Source organism: Mustelus asterias, chromosome X, assembly GCF_964213995.1.
Source record: "Mustelus asterias chromosome X, sMusAst1.hap1.1, whole genome shotgun sequence".
In the NCBI taxonomy this organism is placed as follows: domain Eukaryota; kingdom Metazoa; phylum Chordata; class Chondrichthyes; order Carcharhiniformes; family Triakidae; genus Mustelus; species Mustelus asterias.
In genome coordinates this window covers 4,439,452-4,460,539 of record NC_135834.1, presented here as the reverse complement: position 1 = coordinate 4,460,539, position 21,088 = coordinate 4,439,452, and the positions used below count along the sequence as shown (strand labels likewise).

The following is a 21,088-nucleotide window of genomic DNA, read 5'->3' as shown; positions in this document are numbered from 1 at the left end:
GCTAGCAGAAACCTCTTTCACTTTCTCTTTTCATACACCAGTATGGTCAGTGCTTGTCCAAACTTCCCTCTTCTTGTCCCTCAACTCCAAAAAACCCATCCTGCACACAAATTTATTTTTATTATTCATTGGCGGGAAAAGGGCGTCACTGGCAGGGCCAACTTTATTGCCCATCCCTAGCTGTGAGTCACATGTAGGCCAGACCGGGTAAGGACAGCAGATTTCCTTCCCTGAAAGACATTAGTGACCCAGATGGGTTTTTCCGACAATGGTTTCATCAGTAGATTCTTAATTCCAGATATTTTATACTGAATTCAAATTCCACCATCTGCCGTGGCGGGATTCGAACCCAGAACATTAGCTGAGTATCTTGATTAATAATCTATCGGTATTACCATGAGGCCATTGCTTCCCTTAAATCACATCTGTGACCTAGAAACAGGCTATTTGAACTAACAGGCCTCCGTCAGTGTTTATGCTCCACACAAGCCTCCTCCCACCTCTTCTTCATGTAACGCCATCAACAGCTTCAAGTTTCTAGGTGTCCAGATCACCAACAACCTGTCCTGGTCCCTTCACGCCGACGCTATAGTTAAGAAAGCCCATCAACGCCTCTACTTTCTCAGGAGGCTAAGGAAATTTGGCATGTCCGCTACGACTCTCACCAATTATTACAGATAGAGTCACAGAGGTTTACAGCATGGAAACAGGCCCCTCGGCCCAACTAATCCATGCCACCCTTTTTTTAAAAAACCCCTAAGCTAGTCCCAATTGCCCGTATTTGGCCCATATCCCTCTATACCCATCTTACCCATTTAACTGTTGATGCGCGATATAACTCACGAGGCTAGAGGTACTCGGGGAAATAAAGGCTTTTATTGACTACAACAATAGAGCTACCATATATAATACACGATCCCAGACTAAAGGGTCCCAGACAGAGCAGTGACCTTTATACCTCTCCCAGGAGGCGGAGCCAGACTGGGATGTACCATAATAACTATATTACAGGTAGAACAGCCCAACCCTAACCCCAACAGTAACATGTAGAACAGCCCAACCCTAACCCCAACAGTAACATGTAGAACAGCCCAACCCTAACCCCAACAGTAACATATATACAGACTCATAGTACTGGCCAGACCCTGGCTCAGCACTACCTGGTGGGAACCAACAATGGTTCACCACAACTGTCTTAATGCTTTTTAAAAGACAAAATTGTACCCGCCTCTACTACTACCTCTGGCAGCTCGTTCCAGACACTCACCTCCCTCTGTGTGAAAAAATTGCCCCTCTGGACCCTTTTGTATCTCTCCCCTCTCACCTTAAACCTATGCCCTCTAGTTTTAGACTCCCCTACCTTTGGGACAAGATATGGACTATCCAGCTGATCTGTGCCCTTCATTATTTTATAGACCTCTATGAGATCACCCCTCAGCCTTCTACGCTCCAGAGAAAAAAGTCCCAGTCTATCCAGCCTCTCCTTATAACTCAAACCATCAATGGTTTGAGTTATAAGGAGAGGCTGGATAGACTGGGACTGGGACAGTGGACCCAGCACTGATCCCTGAGGCACACCGCTGGTCACAGGTCTCCAATTTGAAATACAACCCTCTACAACCACCCTCTGGCTTCTGTCGTCAAGCCAATTTTGTATCCATTTAGATACCTCACCCTGGGTCCCGTGAGGTTTAACCTTATGCAACAACCTACCATGCGGTACCTTGTCAAAGGCCTTGCTAAAGTCTATGTAGACAACATCAACTGCACTGCCCTCATCTACCTTCTTGGTTACCCCTTCAGAAAACTCAATCAAATTTGTGAGACATGATTTTCCACTCACAAAGCCATGCTGACTGTCCCTAGTCAGTCCTTGCATCTCTAAATACCTGTAGATCCTGTCTCTCAAAATACCTTCCAACAACTGAGTCACCACAGATGTGAGGCTCACCAGCCTGTAGTTCTCAGGCTTTTCCCTGCAGCCCTTTTTAAACCAAGGCACCACATTTGCCACCCTCCAATCTTCAGGTCTCACCTGTGACTATCGATGATTCAAATATCTCAGCTAGGGGACCCGCAATTTCCTCCCTAGCCTCCCACAGTGTCCTGGGATGCACTTCATCAGGTCCCGGGGATTGATCTACCTTGATGCGCTTTAAGACTTCCAGCACCTCCTTCTCTGTAATATGTCCATTCCTCAAGACATCATTATTTATTTCCCCAAGTTCCCTAACATCCATGCAGATCCATGGCGCAGATGCACCATAGAAAGCATCCTTTCTGGTTGTATCACAGCTTGGAATGGCTCCTGCTCTGCCCAAGACTGCAAGAAACTACGATGGGTTGAGAACGTAGCCCAATCCATCACGCAAACCAGCCTCCCATCCATTGACTCCGTCTACACTTCCCGCTGCCTCAGGAAAGCATCCGACATAATCAAGGACCCCACGCACCCCGGACAGACTCTCTTCCACCTTCTTCCGTCAGGAAAAAGATACAAAAGTCTGAGCAACCGACTCAAGAACAGCTTCTTCCCTGCTGCCATCAGACTTTTGAATGGACCTACCATATATTAAGCTGATCTTTCTCTACACCCTAGCCAAGACTAGGTTTACAATTGGGGGAGAGGTAATTATGATGCGATTAGGCAAGAATTAGGGGGCATAAGTTGGGAACAGAAACTGTCAGAGAAAGGAACTAATGAAAAGTGGAACTTTTTCAAGGAACAAATACTGGATGTCCTTGATAGGTATGTCCCTGTCAGGCAGGGAGGAAATGGCCGAGTGAGGGAACCATGGTTCACGAAAGAGGTGGAATGTCTTGTGAAAAGGAAGAGGGAAGCTTATGTAGGGATGAGGAAACAAGGTTCAGATGGCTTGATTGAGGGTTACAAGTTAGCAAGGAATGAGCTGAAAAAGGGGCTTAGGAGAGCTAGGAGGGGACACGAGAAGTCTTTGGCGGGTCGGATCAAGGAAAACCCCAAGGCTTTTTACTCTTATGTGAGGAATAAAAGAATGACCAGGGTGAGGTTAGGGCCGGTCAAGGACAGTAGTGGGAACTTGTGTATGGAGTCAGTAGAGATAGGCGAGGTGATGAATGAATACTTTTCTTCAGTGTTCACCAAGGAGAGGGGCCATGTTTTTGAGGAAGAGAAGGTATTACAGGCTAATAGGCTGGAGGAAATAGATGTTCGGAGGGAGGATGTCCTGGCAGTTTTGAATAAACTGAAGGTCGATAAGTCCCCTGGGCCTGATGAAATGTATCCTAGGATTCTTTGGGAGGCAAGGGATGAGATTGCAGAGCCTTTGGCTTTGATCTTTGGGTCCTCGCTGTCCACGGGGATGGTGCCAGAGGACTGGAGAATGGCGAATGTTGTTCCTCTGTTTAAGAAAGGGAATAGAAATGACCCTGGTAATTATAGACCGGTTAGTCTTACTTCGGTGGTTGGTAAATTGATGGAAAAGGTCCTTCGAGATGGGATTTACGACCATTTAGAAAGATGCGGATTAATCCGGGATAGTCAGCACGGATTCGTGAAGGGCAAGTCGTGCCTCACAAATTTGATTGAATTTTTTGAGGAGGTAACTAAGTGTGTTGATGAAGGTAGGGCAGTTGATGTCATATACATGGATTTTAGTAAGGCGTTTGATAAGGTCCCCCATGGTCGGCTTATGATGAAAGTGAGGTGGTGTGGGATAGAGGGAAAGTTGGCCGATTGGATAGGTAACTGGCTGTCTGATCGAAGACAGAGGGTGGTGGTGGATGGAAAATTTTCGGATTGGAGGCAGGTTGCTAGCGGAGTGCCGCAGAGATCAGTGCTTGGTCCTCTGCTCTTTGTGATTTTTATTAATGACTTGGAGGAGGGGGCTGAAGGGTGGATCAATAAATTTGCTGATGACACCAAGATTGGTGGAGTAGTGGATGAGGTGGAGGGCTGTTGTAGGCTGCAAAGAGACATAGATAGGATGCAAAGCTGGGCTGAAAAATGGCAAATGGAGTTTAACCCTGATAAATGTGAGGTGATTCATTTTGGTAGGACTAATTTAAATGTGGATTACAGGGTCAAAGGTAGGGTTCTGAAGACTGTGGAGGAACAGAGAGATCTTGGGGTTCATATCCACAGATCTCTAAAGGTTGCCACTCAAGTGGATAGAGCTGTGAAGAAGGCCTATAGTGTGTTAGCTTTTATTAACAGGGGGTTGGAGTTTAAGAGCCGTGGGGTTATGTTGCAACTGTACAGGACCTTGGTGAGACCACATTTGGAATATTGTGTGCAGTTCTGGTCATGTGGAAGCGCTGGAAAGAGTGCAGAGGAGATTTACCAGGATGCTGCCTGGTTTGGAGGGTAGGTCTTATGAGGAAAGGTTGAGGGAGCTAGGGCTGTTCTCTCTGGAGCGGAGGAGGCTGAGGGGAGACTTAATAGAGGTTTATAAAATGATGAAGGGGATAGATAGAGCGAACGTTCAAAGACTATTTCCTCGGGTGGATGGAGCTATTACAAGGGGGCATAACTATAGGGTTCGTGGTGGGAGATACAGGAAGGATATCAGAGGTAGGTTCTTTACGCAGAGAGTGGTTGGGGTGTGGAATGGACTGCCTGCAGTGATAGTGGAGTCAGACACTTTAGGAACATTTAAGCGGTTATTGGATAGGCACATGGAGCACTCCAGGATGATAGGGAGTGGGATAGCTTGATCTTGGTTTCAGATAAAGCTCGGCACAACATCGTGGGCCGAAGGGCCTGTTCTGTGCTGTACTGTTCTATGTTCTATGTAAGACGGTAAGACTATATTCTGCACCTTCTCCTTTCCTTCTCCCCTATGTACTCTATGAACAGTATGCTTTGCCGGAATAACACGCAAGAAACAATAGTTTTCACTGTATCCCAATACATGTGACAATAATAAATCAAATCAAATATTAAGCTGATCTTTCTCTACACCCTAGCTATGACTGTGACACTACATTCTACACCCTCTCCTTTCCTTCTCCCCGATGTACTCTATGAATGGTATGCTTTGTCTGTATAACGCACAAGAAACAATACTTTTCACTGTATCCCAATACATGTGACAAGAATAAACCAAATATTTCCCTCACAGTGTTGGAATCTAGTCTCATCACACCATTGCCACCTCCAATTCTTTCCCAGGGGCTGCCAATCTGTGCAAGCCTTCACCTTCCCACAGGCTTCATTCCCAACCACCAGCGACTGAAAAGTGGCTCAACCAGCCACAACTTACCTCATCATCTCTCCCAACTCTCATTGGCCCTTGACACTGGCCTCCATTATGGGGCGCAGGCCCTGTTGTTGATGTTTCTCAACAAGCCAAAAACTGTTGTTAAAAATGTCTCTGCTTAGCCCAAGAACAAAGGAACATATTGTTCGACAGTGAACAAGTGGATCACACATTTTACTGATGTATCCCACTTGGTATTACTCTTATTGTCTATTCAGAGAGTGCAGGCTGTGCACAGAAAAGGAACAGAAAACAACATTATGCAAATCCCATGCAGTAATGACACAAAGAATCAATAACTGTGCAAATTCCATATCTTAGCGGTTTTGAGGATCTTGGTGCATTTCGATTCATAACATGGGTACAGCACAGGAGGTGGCCATTTGGCCCATCATCTCCAAGCCGGTTCTCTGCGAAAGCAACTCCCCACTCCTGCCCTTTCCCTGAAGCCCTGCAACTGTCTTCCTCTTGGGATGAATCATCCAATTCCCCTTTGATAGCCACGATTACACAATGGGTTAGCACTGCTGCCTCACAGCGCCAGGGACCCGGGTTCGATTCCCAGCTTGGGTGACTGTCTGTGTGGAGTCTGCACATTCTCCCCGTGTCTGCGTGGGTTTCCCCCGGGTGCTCCGGTTTCCTCCCACACGCCGAAAGATGTGCGGGTTAGGTGGATTGGCCATGCTAAATTGTCCCTTAGTGTCCAAAGATGTGTAGGTTCGGTGGATTGGCCATGCTAAATTGTCCCTTAGTGGACCTGAACAGGAGTCGGAGTGTTATGACTGGGGGATTTTCACAGTAACTTAATTGCAGTGTTAATATAAGCCGACTTGTGACACTAATAAATAGTCATAGAATCCGTCCAGTGCAGGAGGCGGCCATTCAGCCCATCGAGCCTGCACTGACAACAATCCCACCCAGCCCCTATCCCCGTAACCCCACATATTTACCCTGCTAGTCCCCCCTGACAAAGGGGCAATTAAGCATGGCCAATCCACCTAACCTGCACATCTTTGGACACTAAGGGACAATTTAGCATGGCCAATCCACCAAACACGCACATCTTTGGAGTGTGGGAGGAAACCGGAGCACCCGGAGGAAACCCACGCAGACACGGGGAGAACGTGCAGACTTCGCACAGACAGTGACCTGAGGCTGGAATCGAACCCGGGTCCCCGGCACTGTGAGGCAGCAGTGCTAACCACTGTGCTACCGTGCTGACTTTAAACTTTAAACGATTAAATCTAACAGCACTCCCAACCTAACCACTTGGCGTCTGCTTTTATTCCATCTCATCCTTGCCGTGCATCCCTTGTTCATTGGTGAGTTAGGTATATCCACGTTGATGTGATCGGATTCCTTGCAAGCTGTCATTTCCCTGATGTTTTTTTTTTAAATCCCAAGAGGATTTTGTGTTTCTGTTTCAATCTTTACTTTAAAAAAAATCCTGATGGCGCCCACTCTTTTTAAACTAATAACAGCCTCTGCCGGAGCTCATTAATTAGACAAATGAATTGTTAGGTGCTTTCATCCTCACGCAGACTCTTGTTTTGACTCCGAATAATGAAAAAATGTGGGAATATCTCTTGACATAAAAACATATCGGCCGCAAGCCGGTACAACCCTGCAAGAGCCGAGTGATGGGGGGAAAAGGCGGGACTGATGTATGAGGACAGATTGACTCAGTTAGGATTGTTTTCACTGGAGTTCAGACGAATGAGGGGGAATCTCATAGAGATTTATAAAATTCTAACAGGACTAGACAGGGTAGATGCAGGGAGGATGTTCCCGATGGTGGGGGAGTCCAGAACCAGGGGTCACAGTCTGAGGATTGGGGGTAGACCATTTAGGACGGAGGTGAGGAGACATTTCTTCACCCGGTGAACCTGTGGAATTCATTACCACAGGAAGTAGTTGATGCCAAAGCATTGAATGTATTCAAGAGGCGGCTGGATATAGCACTTGGGGTGAATGGGGTTAAAGGTTATGGGGAGAAAGCAGGATTAGGCTATTGAGTTGGATGATCAGCTATGATGGTGATGATTGGTGGAGCAGGCTCGAAGGGCCGAATGGCCTCCTCCTGCTCCTATCTTCTATGTTTCCATGCTTAAATCAGGATCGCGCCCAATTTCGCGGCTCTCGCGATCTTACCAGAACCGGATATCCGGCGCGGTCAGCCTCTCGCACGTTTCCGGCGAGAAGCTGGTTAATTTATTTAAATTCCGTATAATGTTCATTTCAATGTGATTAGCGAGCCTGGCGCTCATTCATCTGGGCCCGCCTGCCTTGATTGCCTCACCGGGAGAGGTTCTCTCCGGCGCGGAAAACACCAGCCCCCCCCCCCCCCCCCCACAAACGGGGAACAGCCATGTTGCCCCCGATGGCAGAACCGGAGGCTTCCCGGGGAGGCTGAGGGCAAGGGGGGGTGGTGCCCCGTGGGCAGTGCCAACCTGGCACCTTGGCACTGCCAGTCTGACACCTTGTCGCTGCCCACCGGGCAGTGGTGGGCGCTGCCACTCTACAGGCCCCTGCAATGTGGTTGAGTCTTAAATGCCCTCAGAGATGGGCAATAAATGCTGGCCCAGCCAGCGACACCCACACCCCAAGAACAAATCATAAAAAGTGAAGTAAAAAAGAGGAAAGCAATAGAAAAATAACTTCAAAACAGTCAGGGAAAGTCTGAGCCAAAAACACTCTGTGATTTACAGCAGTGTAATTAGCTCAAGTCTCTTTCAATAGTGGATCGTGGCTCTTTGAGATCACAGCGCATTTTTGTCCCATATTATACTATCTGTTCTCAGCGACATTGTTTTATTATTCGTTCGTGGGACATGGGTGTGGGACATGGGCGTCGCTGGCTGGGCCAGCATTTATTGCCCATCCCTAGTTGCCCGAGGGCAGTTGAGAGTCAGCCACATTGCTGTGGCTCTGGAGTCACATGTAGGCCAGACCAGGTAAGGACGGTAGATTTCCTTCCCTAAAGCACCGTTATTAACTCACACTTAAAAGTAAATCGTTCCACAAAACATTTTTCAGGCTAAAGGGTACAAAAGAAGGGTCCATCTCATGTTTTAAATTTATTTATCACTGTCACAAGTAGGCTTACATTAACACCGCAACGAAGTTACTGTGAAAATCCCCTAGTCGCCACACTCCGGCGCTTGTTCGGGTACACTGAGGGAGAATTTAGCACGGCCAATGCACCTAACCTGCACATCTTTGGACACTAAGGGGCAATTTAGCATGGCCAATCCACCTAACCTGCACATCTTTGGATACTAAGGGACAAGTTAGCATGACCAATCCACCTAACCTACACATCTTTGGATACTAAGGGACAAGTTAGCATGACCAATCCACCTAACCTGCACATCTTTGGACACTAAGGGGCAATTTAGCATGGCCAATCCACCTAACCTGCACATCTTTGGACACTAAGGGACAATTTAGCATGGCCAATCCACCTAACCTGCACATCTTTGGATACTAAGGGACAAGTTAGCATGACCAATCCACCTAACCTACACATCTTTGGATACTAAGGGACAAGTTAGCATGACCAATCCACCTAACCTTCACATCTTTAGATACTAAGGGACAATTTAGCATGGCCAACGCACTTAACCTGCATGTCTTTCGGACTGTGGGAGGAGAGATTGAATAAACTGGGATTGTTCCCCCTGGAAAGACGGAGGCTGAGGGGTGACCCGATAGAAGTTTATAAAATTATGAGGGGTATGGATAGGGTGAACAGTTGGAAGCTTCTTCCCAGGGCAGAAATGACAATTACAAGGGGGCACAAGTTCAAGATAAGGGGAGAAAGGTTCAGTGGGGATGTGCGGGGGAAGTTTTTTTTACACAGAGGGTGGTGGGGGCCTGGAATGCACTCCCAAGTGAGGTGGATGAGGCAGTTACGTTAGCGACAGTTAAGACTTATCTGGATAGACACATGAACAGACAGGGAATAGAAGGATACAGGCGGTTGGTCTAGATAGGACAATGTGATGGGCACAGGCTTGGAGGGCCGAAGGGTCTGTTCCTGTGCTGTACTGTTATTTGAAACCGGAGCACCCGGAGGAAACCCACGCAGACACGGGGAGAATGTGCAGACTCCGCACAGACAGCGACCCAAGCCGGGAATCGAACCTGGGTCCCTGGCGCTGTGAGGCAGCAGTGCTAACCACTTGTACCACCGTACCATCCTGCTCCACGCTAGCAAGATACAGCATGGAGTGAGCCATCCATACAACAAGACTACGAGCATGTGTGATAACAGGGACAAATTTTATCCATTTTCAATCGAGGTTATGGGAGGCATCAGGGGCACTTTGGCACCTGATAAATGAGAAAGTTAGATATTTTGTGAAGTGGCTTTCACTTCTCTCTCGAGAAGATTGTGCTCACGCAAAGGTAGTAATCTCGGGATTGCTGCCTGTGCCACGAGACAGTGAGGGAAGGAACGGAATAAGGTGGAGGATAAATGCGTGGCTGAGGGATTGGAGCAGGGGTCAGGGATTCAGGTTCCTGGATCATTGGGACCTCTTTAGGGGCAAGTGCGACCTGTACAAAAAGGACGGGTTTCACTTAAATCCCAGGGGGACCAATATCCTGGCGGGAAGGTTTGCTAAGGCTACTGGGGAGTGTTTAAACTAGAATGGTTGGGGGGTGGGAATCAAAATGAGGTGACTGAGAGAGAGGAGGTTAGCTTAAAAATAAAAGGGGCTTGAAGACAGTGTGAGAGGGAGGATAGGCAGGTGACGGAGAAGGGGAGCGCTCAGACCGAAGGGTTGAGATGTGTTTATTTTAACGCAAGGAGTATAGTGAACAAAATGGATGAGCTTCGAGCGTGGATCACTACTTGGAAGTGTGATGTGGCGGCCATTACAGAGACTTGGTTATCTCAGGGACAGGACTGGATACTTCAAGTGCCGGGTTTCAGATGTTTCAGGAGGGACAGGGAAGGAGGCAAAAGGGGTGGGGGAGTGGCACTGTTGATCAGGGATAGTGTCACAGCTGTAGAAAAGATGGACGCCACAGAGGGATTGTCTACAGAATCTCTGTGGGTGGAGGTTCAAAACAGGAAGGGGTCAGTAACTTTACTGGGTGTTTTCTATAGGCCGCCCAATAGTAGCAGGGATGTGGAGGAGCAGATTGGGAAGCAGATCCTGGAGAGATGTGATAATAACAGAGTGGTCGTGATGGGAGATTTTAATTTCCCAAATATCAATTGGAATATCCCTAGGATAAGGGGTTTAGATGGGGAGGAGTTTGTTAGGTGTGTTCAGGAGGGCTTCCTGACACAGTATGTGGATAAGCCTACAAGAGGAGAGGCTGTACTTGATTTGGTATTAGGGAATGAACCTGGGCAGGTGTCAGATCTCTCAGTGAGAGAGCATTTTGGGGATAGTGATCATAACTCTATCTCCTTTACATTAGCATTGGCGAGAGATAGGATCAGTCAAGCTTGGAAAGTGTTTATTTGGAGTAAGGGCAATTATGAGGCTATTAGGCAGGAAATTAGAGGCATAAATTGGAAGGAGGTTTTCTCAGGGAAATGTACAGAAGAAATGTGGCAAATTTTCAAGGAATTTGTCTGGAGCTCTGCAACGTTCCAATGAGACAGGGGAGTTATGGTAGGTTACAGGAACCATGGTGCACAAAAGCTGTAACGAATTTAGTCAAGAAAAGAAAAGCTTACAAAAGGTTCAGGGAGCTAGGTAATGTTAGAAATCTAGAAGAGTATACGACTAGTAGGAAGGAACTTAAGAGGGAAATTAGAAGAGCAAGAAGTGGTCATGAGAAGGCCTTGGCAGACAGGATAAAGGAAAACCCCAAGGCATTCTACAAGTATGTTAAGAGCAAGAAGATAAGATGTGAAGGAGTAGGACCTATCAAATGTGACGGTGGGAAAGTCTGTATAGAACCGGTAGAAATGGCAGAGGTACTCAATGAATACTTTGCTTCAGTATTCACAGTGGAAAAGGATCTTGGTAGTTGCAGTGCAAACTTGCAGTGGACTGAGAAGATTGAGTATGTGGACATTAGGAAAGAGGATGTGTTGGAGCTTTTGAAAACCATCAAGTTAGATAAATCGCCGGGACCGGATGGGATGTACCCCAGGTTACTGTGGGAGGCGAGGGAAGAGATTGCTGTGCCTCTGGCGATGATCATTGCATCATCAATGGAGACGGGAGAGGTTCCGGAGGATTGGAGGATTGCGGATGTGGTTCCGCTATTCAAGAAGGGGAGAAGAGATAGTCCAGGAAATTATAGACCAGTGAGTCTAACCTCAGTGGTTGGTAAGTTGATGGAGAAGATCCTGAGAGGCAGGATTTATGAACATCTGGAGAGGAATAGTATGTGCCCAGTTCTGGTCACCTCATTACAGAAAGGATGTGGAAGCCATAGAAAGGGTGCAGAGGAGATTTACAAGGATGTTGCCTGGATTAGGTGGCATGCCTTATGAGGATAGGTTGAGAGAGCTCGGTCTTTTCTCCTTGGAGAAGCGAAGGATGAGAGGTGACCTGATAGAGGTGTATAAGATGTTGAGAGGTATTGATAGAGTGGATTCTCAGAGGCTTTTACCCAGGGCTGAAATGGTTGCCACAAGAGGTCACAGGTTTAGGGTGCTGGGGAGTAGGTACAGAGGAGATGTTAGGGGTAAGTTTTTCACTCAGAGCGTGGAATTGGCTGCCGGTAGTGGTGGTGGAGGCGGATTTGATAAGGTCTTTTCAGAGACTTTTGGATAAGTTGATGGAAGTTAGTAAGATAGAGGGTTATAGGTAAGCCTAGTAGGTAGGGACATGTTCGGCGCAACTTGTGGGCCGAAGGGCCTGTTTGTGCTGTAGCTTTTCTATGTTCTATGTTTCTATATCTATACGCACGCTTATTCAAGTTTAATTTACTTTTGAATCTCTTTATTCATTCATGGAATTTAGAAGCATAGAATAACTCGCCTTTTCAAACCACACAAAAGAAAATCTACAATGTCATTCACTCACTCTTTACCCAATCCCCCTATCAATTTGCACTCCCAGGTACCAAGTTATCATCGGACCGTAGCCAACCCACTCCTCGTCTTCGTAAAATCTGCCCTCTTCCAATCTGGTGCACTTGGCGTTGTATGAACTTGTTTGTTTTTTGTAAATCTTATAGCTGCTGGGTCTTCACCTACAGTTAAACATTAAACTGATAAGTCACAACTAAAACTCTTCCTTTGCAAGCATAAGAGTACAGGAATGAGATAGAGAATCTGGTGAACTGGTGCGGCAACAATAATCTCTCCCTCAATGTCCACAAAACGAAGGAGATAGTCATCGACTTCAAGAAGTGTAAAGGAGAACATGCCCCTGTCTACCTCAACGGGGACGAAGTAGAAAGGGTCGAGAGCTTCAGGTTTTTAGGTGTCCAGATCACCAACAACCTGTCCTGGTCCCCCCCATGCCAGCACTATAGTTAAGAAAACCCACCAACGTCTTTACTTTCTCAGAAGACTAAGGAAATTTGGCATGTCAGCTACAACTCTCACCAACTTTTACAGATGCACCGCAGAAAGCATTCTTTCTGGTTGTATCACAGTTTGGTATGGCTCCTGCTCTGCCCAAGACCGCAAGAAACTACAAAAGGTTGTGAATGCAGCCCAGTCCATCACACAAACCAGCCTCCCATCCATTGACTCTGTCTACACTTCCTGCTGCCTCGGGAAAGCAGCCAGCATAATTAAGGACTCCACACACCCCGGACATACTCTCTTCCACCTTCTTCCGTCGGGAAAAAGATACAAAAGTCTGAAGTCACGTACCAACCGACTCAAGAACAGCTTCTTCCCTGCTGCTGTCAGACTTCTGAATGGACTTGCCTTGCATTAAGTTGATCTTTCTCTACACCCTAGCCATGACTGTAACACTACATTCTGCACTCTCTCGTTTCCTTCTCTATGAATGGTATGCTTTGTCTGTATAGTGCGCAAGAAACAATACTTTTTACTGTCTGTTAATACATGTGACAATAATAAATCAAATCAAATGAACAGATTGCTCGGGGAAGCAGTCCAGGAGACATTTGCTCCTTCCCTGTCCTGATCAATAAATGGGTAATTTAAATCTCCATCAACAACAATTTTGTTAGTCCCACTCATCTCCCTGAATGGCTTCTCCTCCTATCTGCTTCAAGATAGGGCGGCACAGTGGTTAGCACTGCTGCCTCACAGCGCCAGGGACCCGGGTTCGATTCTCAGCTTGGGTCACTGTCTGAGCGGAATCTGCACGTTCTCCCCGTGTCTGCGTGGGTTTCCTCCAACAGTCCAAAGATGTGCAGGTCAGGTTGATTGGCCATACTAAATTACCCCTTAGTGTCCAGGGATGTACGTCAAAAGGATTAGCAGGGTAAATATGTGGGGTTTCAGGGATAGGGCCTGAATGGGATTGCTGTCAGTGCAGACTCGATGGGCCAAATGGCCTCCTTCTGCACTGTAGGGTTTCTGTGAAGAAGACAACCATCATCCCAGTACCAAAGAAAAGCCAGGCAGCGTGCCTTAATGACCACCGCCCGGTGGTTCTGGCATCCATCATTATGAAGTGCTTCGAAAGGTTAGTCATGACATGAATCAATTCCAGCCTCCCGGACTACCTGGATCCACTACAGTTCGCCCACCGCCGCAACAGGTCCACAGCAGACGCCATTTCCCTGGCCCTGCACTCAACCCTGGAACACCTAGATAACAAGAACACCATGTCAGACTCCTATTTATTGACTACAGCTCAGCCTTCAACATCACGATTCCTACGAAACTCTGCTCCAAACTCCGTGGCCTGGGCCTCGGCTCCTCCCTCTGCGGCTGGATCCTGAACTTCCGAACCCACAGATCACAATCAGTAAGGATAGGCAACACCACCTCCTCCACGATCATCCTCAACACCGGTGCCCCACAAGGCTCTGCCCTCAGCTCCCTACTATACTCCTTATACACCTATGACTGTGTGGCCAAATTCCCCTCCAATTCGATTTTCAAGTTTGCTGATGACACCACCATACGAGACAGAGTATAGGAATGAGATAAAGAATCTGGTGAACTGGTGCGGCAACAATAATCTCTCCCTCAATGTCAACAAAACGAAGGAGATTGTCATCGACTTCAGGAAGCGTAAAGGAGAACATGCCCCTGTCTACATCAATGGGGATGAAATGAAGATGGTCGAAAGCTTCAAGTTTTTAGGTGTCCAGATCACCAACAACCTGTCCTGGTCCCCCCATGCCGACACTATAGTTAAGAAAGCCCACCAACGCCTCTACTTTCTCAGAAGACTAAGGAAATTTGGCATGTCCGCTTCGACTCTCACCAACTTTTACAGATGCACCATAGAAAGCATCCTTTCTGGTTGTATCACAGCTTGGTATGGCTCCTGCTCTGCCCAAGACCACAAGGAACTACAAAGTGTTGTGAACATAGCCCAATCCATCACTCAAACCAGCCTCCCATCCATTGACTCTGTCTACACTTCCTGCTGCCTCAGAAAAGCAGCCAACATAATCAAGGACCCCACGAACCCAGGACATTCTCTCTTCCACCTTCTTTCGTCGGGAAAAAGATGCAAAGGTCTGAGTTCATGTACCAACTGACTGAAGAACAGCTTCTTCCCTGCTGCTGTAAGACTTTTGAATGGTCCTATCACATATTAAGCTGATCTTTCTCTTCACCCTGCATGTAACTGCAACACTATATCCTGCACCCTCTCCCCTATGTACTCTATGAACGGTATGTTCATAGTGTGCAAGAAACAATGTTTTTCACAGTATCCCAATTGCTTAGGGCATTGGTGAGGCCACACCTGGAGTATTGTGTGCAGTTTTGGTTTATTGTGTGCAGTTTTGGTGTCCTTATCTGAGGAAGGATGTCCTTGCTATAGAGGGAGTACAGCGAAGGTTTACCAGGCTGATTCCTGGGATGGCAGGTCTGTCAAATGAGGAGAGACTAAGTCGGTTAGGATTATATTCACTGGAGTTTAGAAGAGTGAGAGGGGATCTCATAGAAACTTATAAAATTCTAACAGGGTTAGACAGGGTAGATTCAGAAAGAATGTTCCCGATGGTGGGGGGAGTCCAGAACTAGGGGTCATAGTTTGAGGATAAGGGGGTAAACCTTTTAGAACTGAGATGAGGAGAAATTTCTTCACCCAGAGGGTGGTGAATGTGTGGAATTCACTCCCACAGAAAGTAGTTGAGGCCAAAACGTTGTGAGATTTCAAGAAGAAATCACACAACGTTTTGGCCTCAACTGTTTAACTGTTGTTGATTGAGATTTAAATTACCCATTTATTGGGGCTAAGGAGTTCAAGGGATATGGGGGGAGGTGGGATCAGGATATTGAATTCGATGATCAGCCATGATCAAAATGAATGACAGAGCAGGATCGAAGGGCCAAATGGCCTCCTCCTGCTTCTAGTTCCTATGTGACAACAATAAATCAAATCAAATCAAATCCTCAGCCAGTGAGTTCACGCTGGAAGCAGCTGTTTCCTCTTTTACCAAAGTTCCAGTAGTAGCCTTGGCTCGGTGGACAGAGTTCCTGTCTCAGTAGGTTCAGGGTTCAATTTCAACTCCAGCAGCTTAGAGCACACAAAGCTTGGACGCAGCTCCATAAGAACATAATAAGAACATAAGAAATAGGAGCAGGAGTAGGCCATCTAGCCCCTCGAGCCTGCCCCGCCATTCAATAAGATCATGGCTGATCTGACGTGGATCAGTACCACTTACCCGCCTGATCCCCATAACCCTTAATTCCCTTACCGCTCAGGAATCCATCCATCCGCGCTTTAAACATATTCAGCGAGGTAGCCTCCACCACCTCAGTGGGCAGAGAATTCCAGAGATTCACCACCCTCTGGGAGAAGAAGTTCCTCCTCAACTCTGTCTTAAACCGACCCCCCTTTATTTTGAGGCTGTGTCCTCTAGTTTTAACTTCCTTACTAAGTGGAAAGAATCTCTCCGCCTCCACCCTATCCAGCCCCCGCATTATCTTATAAGTCTCCATAAGATCCCCCCTCATCCTTCTAAACTCCAACGAGTACAAACCCAATCTCCTCAGCCTCTCCTCATAATCCAAACCCCTCATCTCCGGTATCAACCTGGTGAACCTTCTCTGCACTCCCTCCAATGCCAATATATCCTTCCTCATATAAGGGGACCAATACTGCACACAGTATTCCAGCTGCGGCCTCACCAATGCCCTGTACAGGTGCATCAAGACATCCCTGCTTTTATATTCTATCCCCCTCGCAATATAGGCCAACATCCCATTTGCCTTCTTGATCACCTGTTGTACCTGCAGACTGGGCTTTTGCGTCTCATGCACAAGGACCCCCAGGTCCCTTTGCACGGTAGCATGTTTTAATTTGTTTCCATTGAGATAGTAATCCCATTTGTTATTATTTCCTCCAAAGTGTATAACCTCGCATTTCTCAACGTTATACTCCATTTGCCATATCCTCGCCCACTCACTCAGCCTGTCCAAATCTCTCTGCAGATCTTCTCCGTCCTCCACACGATTCACTTTTCCACTTATCTTTGTGTCGTCTGCAGCGTGAAGGAAATGCAGCATTGTCCGAGATGCCATCTTTAAGACGCAGCCCGTCAGCCTTCCTGAAGAGGACGTGAAGGCACCCTGCATTTTGAATGGCGGAGCGTTCCCCCATGCCATGGCCAATACCTCTCTCAATCAACATCAACCTCAATTCTCATTTGCTGTGCAGACAAGCAACAGAGTTCAGCACAGGCATTAACATCGCAAACATAAATTGCTGCTCGAGAGAGCTACACAGACCGCTCTGTCGCCGACATTGCAACATAGAATCATAGAATCCCTACAGTGCAGAAGGAGGCCATTCGGTCCATCGAGTCTGCACCGACCACAATCCCACCCAGGCCCTATCCCCACATATTTACCCGCTAATCCCTCTAACCTACGCATCTCAGGACTCTAAGGGGCAATTTTTAACCTGGCCAATCAACCTAACCCGCACATCTTTGGACTGTGGGAGGAAACCGGAGCACCCGGAGGAAACCCACGCAGACACGAGGAGAATGTGCAAACTCCACACAGACAGTGACCCGAGCCGGGAATCGAACCCGGGACCCTGGAGCTGTGAAGCAGCAGTGCTAACCACTGTGCTACCGTGCCGCTGACTATACTTCCAGAGTACTTCACTGGCTGCAAGTGCTTTGGGGCATCCCAAGGTCATGAAAGGGGCTACACAAATGCAAGCCTTTCTTACGCTGCTCCTCCTCTCTCACCCATTCTGTCACATTTTGCACAGTGGTTGGCACTGCTGCCTCACAGCGCCAGGGACCTGGGTTCAATTCCAGCCTCGGGTCACTGTCTGTGTGGAGTCTGCACGTTCTCCCCAGTGTCTGCGTGGGTTTCCTCCGGGTGCTCCGGTTTCCTCCCACAGTCCGAAAGACGTGCTGGTTAGGTGCACTGGCCGTGCTAAATTCTCCCTCAGTGTACCCGAACAGGAGTGTGGCGACTTGGGGATTTTCACAGTGACTTCATTGCAGTGTTAATGTAAGCCTACTTGTGACACTGACAAACCTTAAAACTATTACTCAAGTATTTACCCCACAAGTCTCTCTGACACTAAGAGTCAATTTAGCACGGCCAATCCACCTAACCTGCACATCTTTGGACACTAAGGAGCAATTTAGCATGGGTGATGCACCTAACCTACACATGTTTGGAGTGTGGGAGGAAACCAGAGCACCCGGAGGAAACCCACGCAGACACAGGGAGAACGTGCAGACTCCACACAGACAGTGACCCGAGGCTGGAATCGAACCCAGGTCCCTGGCACTGTGAGGCAGCAGTGCTAACCACTGTGCCACCCACAGATCTCTGCACTCTTCCAATGCCAGCATCTCAAGCATCCCCAATTTTAATTAATCCACACAAAAACAGAAACTGCTGGACAAACTCGGCAGGTCCGGCAGCATCTGTGGAGGCAGAAAGAGGCTATTCAGCCCATCGAGCCTGCACTGACAACAGTCCCAACCTGGCCCTATCCCCGTAACCACATGTTTTTACCCTACTAATCCCCATGACTAAGGGGCAATTTAGCATGGCCAATCCACCTAACCTGCACATCTTTGGACACTAAGGGGCAATTTAGCATGGCCAACCCACCAAACCTGCAAATCTTTGGACACTAAGGGGCAATTTAGCATGGCCAATCCACCTAACCTACACATCTTTGGACACTAAGGGACAATTTAGCATGGCCAACCCACCAAACCTGCAAATCTTTGGACACTAAGGGGCAATTTAGCATGGCCAATCCACCTAACCTGCACATCTTTGGACACTAAGGGGCAATTTAGCATGGCCAATCCACCTAACCTACACATCTTTGGACACTAAGGGACAATTTAGCATGGCCAACCCACCAAACCTGCAAATCTTTGGACACTAAGGGGCAATTTAGCATGGCCAATCCACCTAACCTACACATCTTTGGACACTAAGGGACAATTTAGCATGGCCAACCCACCAAACCTGCAAATCTTTGGACACTAAGGGGCAATTTAGCATGGCCAATCCACCTAACCTGCAAATCTTTGGACACTAAGGGGCAATTTAGCATGGCCAATCCACCTAACCTACACATCTTTGGACACTAAGGGGCAATTTAGCATGGCCAATCCACCTAGCCCACACATCTTTGGACACTAAGGGACAATTTAGCATGGCCAATCCACCAAACCTGCAAATCTTTGGACACTAAGGGGCAATTTAGCATGGCCAATCCACCTAGCCCACACATCTTTAGACACTAAGGGGCAATTTAGCATAGCTAATCCACTAACCTGTACATCTTTGGACTGTGGGAGGAAACCGGAGCACCCGGTGGAAACCCACGCAGACACGGGGAGAACGTGCAGACTCCACACAGACAGTGACCCAAGGCCGGAATCGAACGCGGATCCCTGGCGCTGAGGGGCAGCAGTGCTAACCACTGTGCCGTCCACAAGATCTCTGCACCGTTCCAATTCCAACATCTTGAGGTTCACCAATTTTAATTAATCCACACAAAAACAGAAAGTGCTCGAAAATCTCAGCAGGTCTGACAGCATCTGTGGAGGGAGAATCGGGCCAACGTTTCGAGTCTGGATGACCCTTCGTCAGAGATTTTTCGGTGTCAAATTCTTCCCAATTACTCCGGTGACACATTAAAGGTGCTGTTTAAATGCAAATATCTTTGGAGAGAGCTGGGGATTTCCCCCCCCCCTCCCTTCCCTTGCCCCAGAAAGAAGCTTTTGACTATTTGTAGTTCCTGACCAGTGTTATATTCCAGCGAAGAGTCTGAATGCAAATCACAAGAATCTCTCACTCCCCATTCTCAACATGCAAAGCCATCACGTTACCACGTGATGATATTGCAGTCCACTCCCCCCCCCCCCCAAATAAAAAAACAAACATTATATATGAGAAATGTGAGCTGTGCCAGAATTTTAAATAATCATATCTTTCTAAATAACCTATGAAGACACAGGACGCAACCCGAACCAGTGAGAAATATACACACACACTGCAGTGCAATTTCACAATAGATTAAAAATCACAAAGAACATTTGGGATGAAGGTTGTGTGGACAGATTGTCACTTACCTTTCCAGAATCACTAAATGAAATGTCCAATACTGGGATCTATCCCTCCCCACCTCGGAATATAATGGCCATACATGCACCAAAAATAAAATAGTCGAACGTGTGTTATTTTTTTTGTTAAATTCTATTGTCCCACCGTACAAATCATTCTGCAAGAGACAGGAAAAAATAACAACGCCAGAAAGGGGGCGGATTTCCAAAGGATTCCTTCTCCAGAAAGATGGCATTTAAAAAAGGAAAAGGGGGAGGGGGGGGCTGTTTACAATCAGCTGGCGAACGCAAGACTTGTCCTACCTGTTAGGCATTTACATGCATCCTCTCTTTGTGGGAATGGACGGATGCGTTCCACATTCTGATATCTGCGCCGCTTCCCTGGTCGATGGTAGAGCGGCTTGCTGCCGAGACCTCGAATTCACTCCCTCCAGTGGGATGGCTGCAGAACAGCATAGGAGCCGGGGTGGGTGGAGAGACAGAGAGAGAGAGGAATGCACCCATGCAGCCCAATAATACGGTACAGGAGAACCCAAATGCCAGTTCATGACTTGAAACTCTTATTAATTAGCGACTGACTTTCATGTCATGTTCAAGGGGTCAGCCTCCACAACTTCTTGGGGTAAAGATTTCGAAAGATTCTATATATATATATAGTTAAGCTGTGATCTTTTACTTCTCCCTCTCTGTAACGGCAACACGACATTCTGCATCCTCTCCTTTCCTTCTCCCCTATGTACTCTATGAACGGTATGTTTTGTCTGTATAGCGCAAGAAACAATACTTTTCACTGTATCCCAATACATGTGACAATAATAAATCAAATCAAATATTAAGTTGATCTTTCTCTACAACCTAGCTATGACTGTAACACTATATTCTGCATCCTTTCCTTTCCTTCTCCCCTATGTACTCTATGAACGGTATGCTTTGTCTGTATAATGCACAAGAAACAATGTTTTTCACTGCATCCCAGTATGTGATAATAATAAATCTAATATTAAGCTGATCTTTCTCGTCACCCTAGCTGTGACTGTAACACTATATTCTGCACCCTCTCCTTTCCTTCTCCCCTATGTACTCTATGAACGGTCTGCTTTGTCTGTATAACACGCAAGAAACAATACTTTTCACTGTATCCCAATACATGTGGCAAGAATAAATCAAATCAAATATTAAACTGATCTTTCTCTATACGCTAT

General features: G+C 47.1%; 1 protein-coding gene across 2 annotated transcripts in view; it reads right to left on the bottom strand.

Annotated features, from left to right (window-relative positions):
* The window catches only part of LOC144481890 (beta-1,4 N-acetylgalactosaminyltransferase 1-like), a 100,554-nt gene extending 80,236 nt beyond the window's left edge, over nt 1–20,318 (bottom strand). Inside the window, exon 1 of one of the 2 annotated variants that reach the window (XM_078201051.1) lies at nt 20,190–20,318. In XM_078201051.1, coding sequence (XP_078057177.1) covers nt 20,190–20,200 — 11 coding nt within the window. In that variant the 5' untranslated portion in view covers nt 20,201–20,318. The remainder of the gene's footprint in view (nt 1–20,189) is intronic. The other variant, XM_078201050.1, reaches the window with a different exon arrangement.
* Between the last annotated feature and the right edge of the window lie 770 nt (nt 20,319–21,088).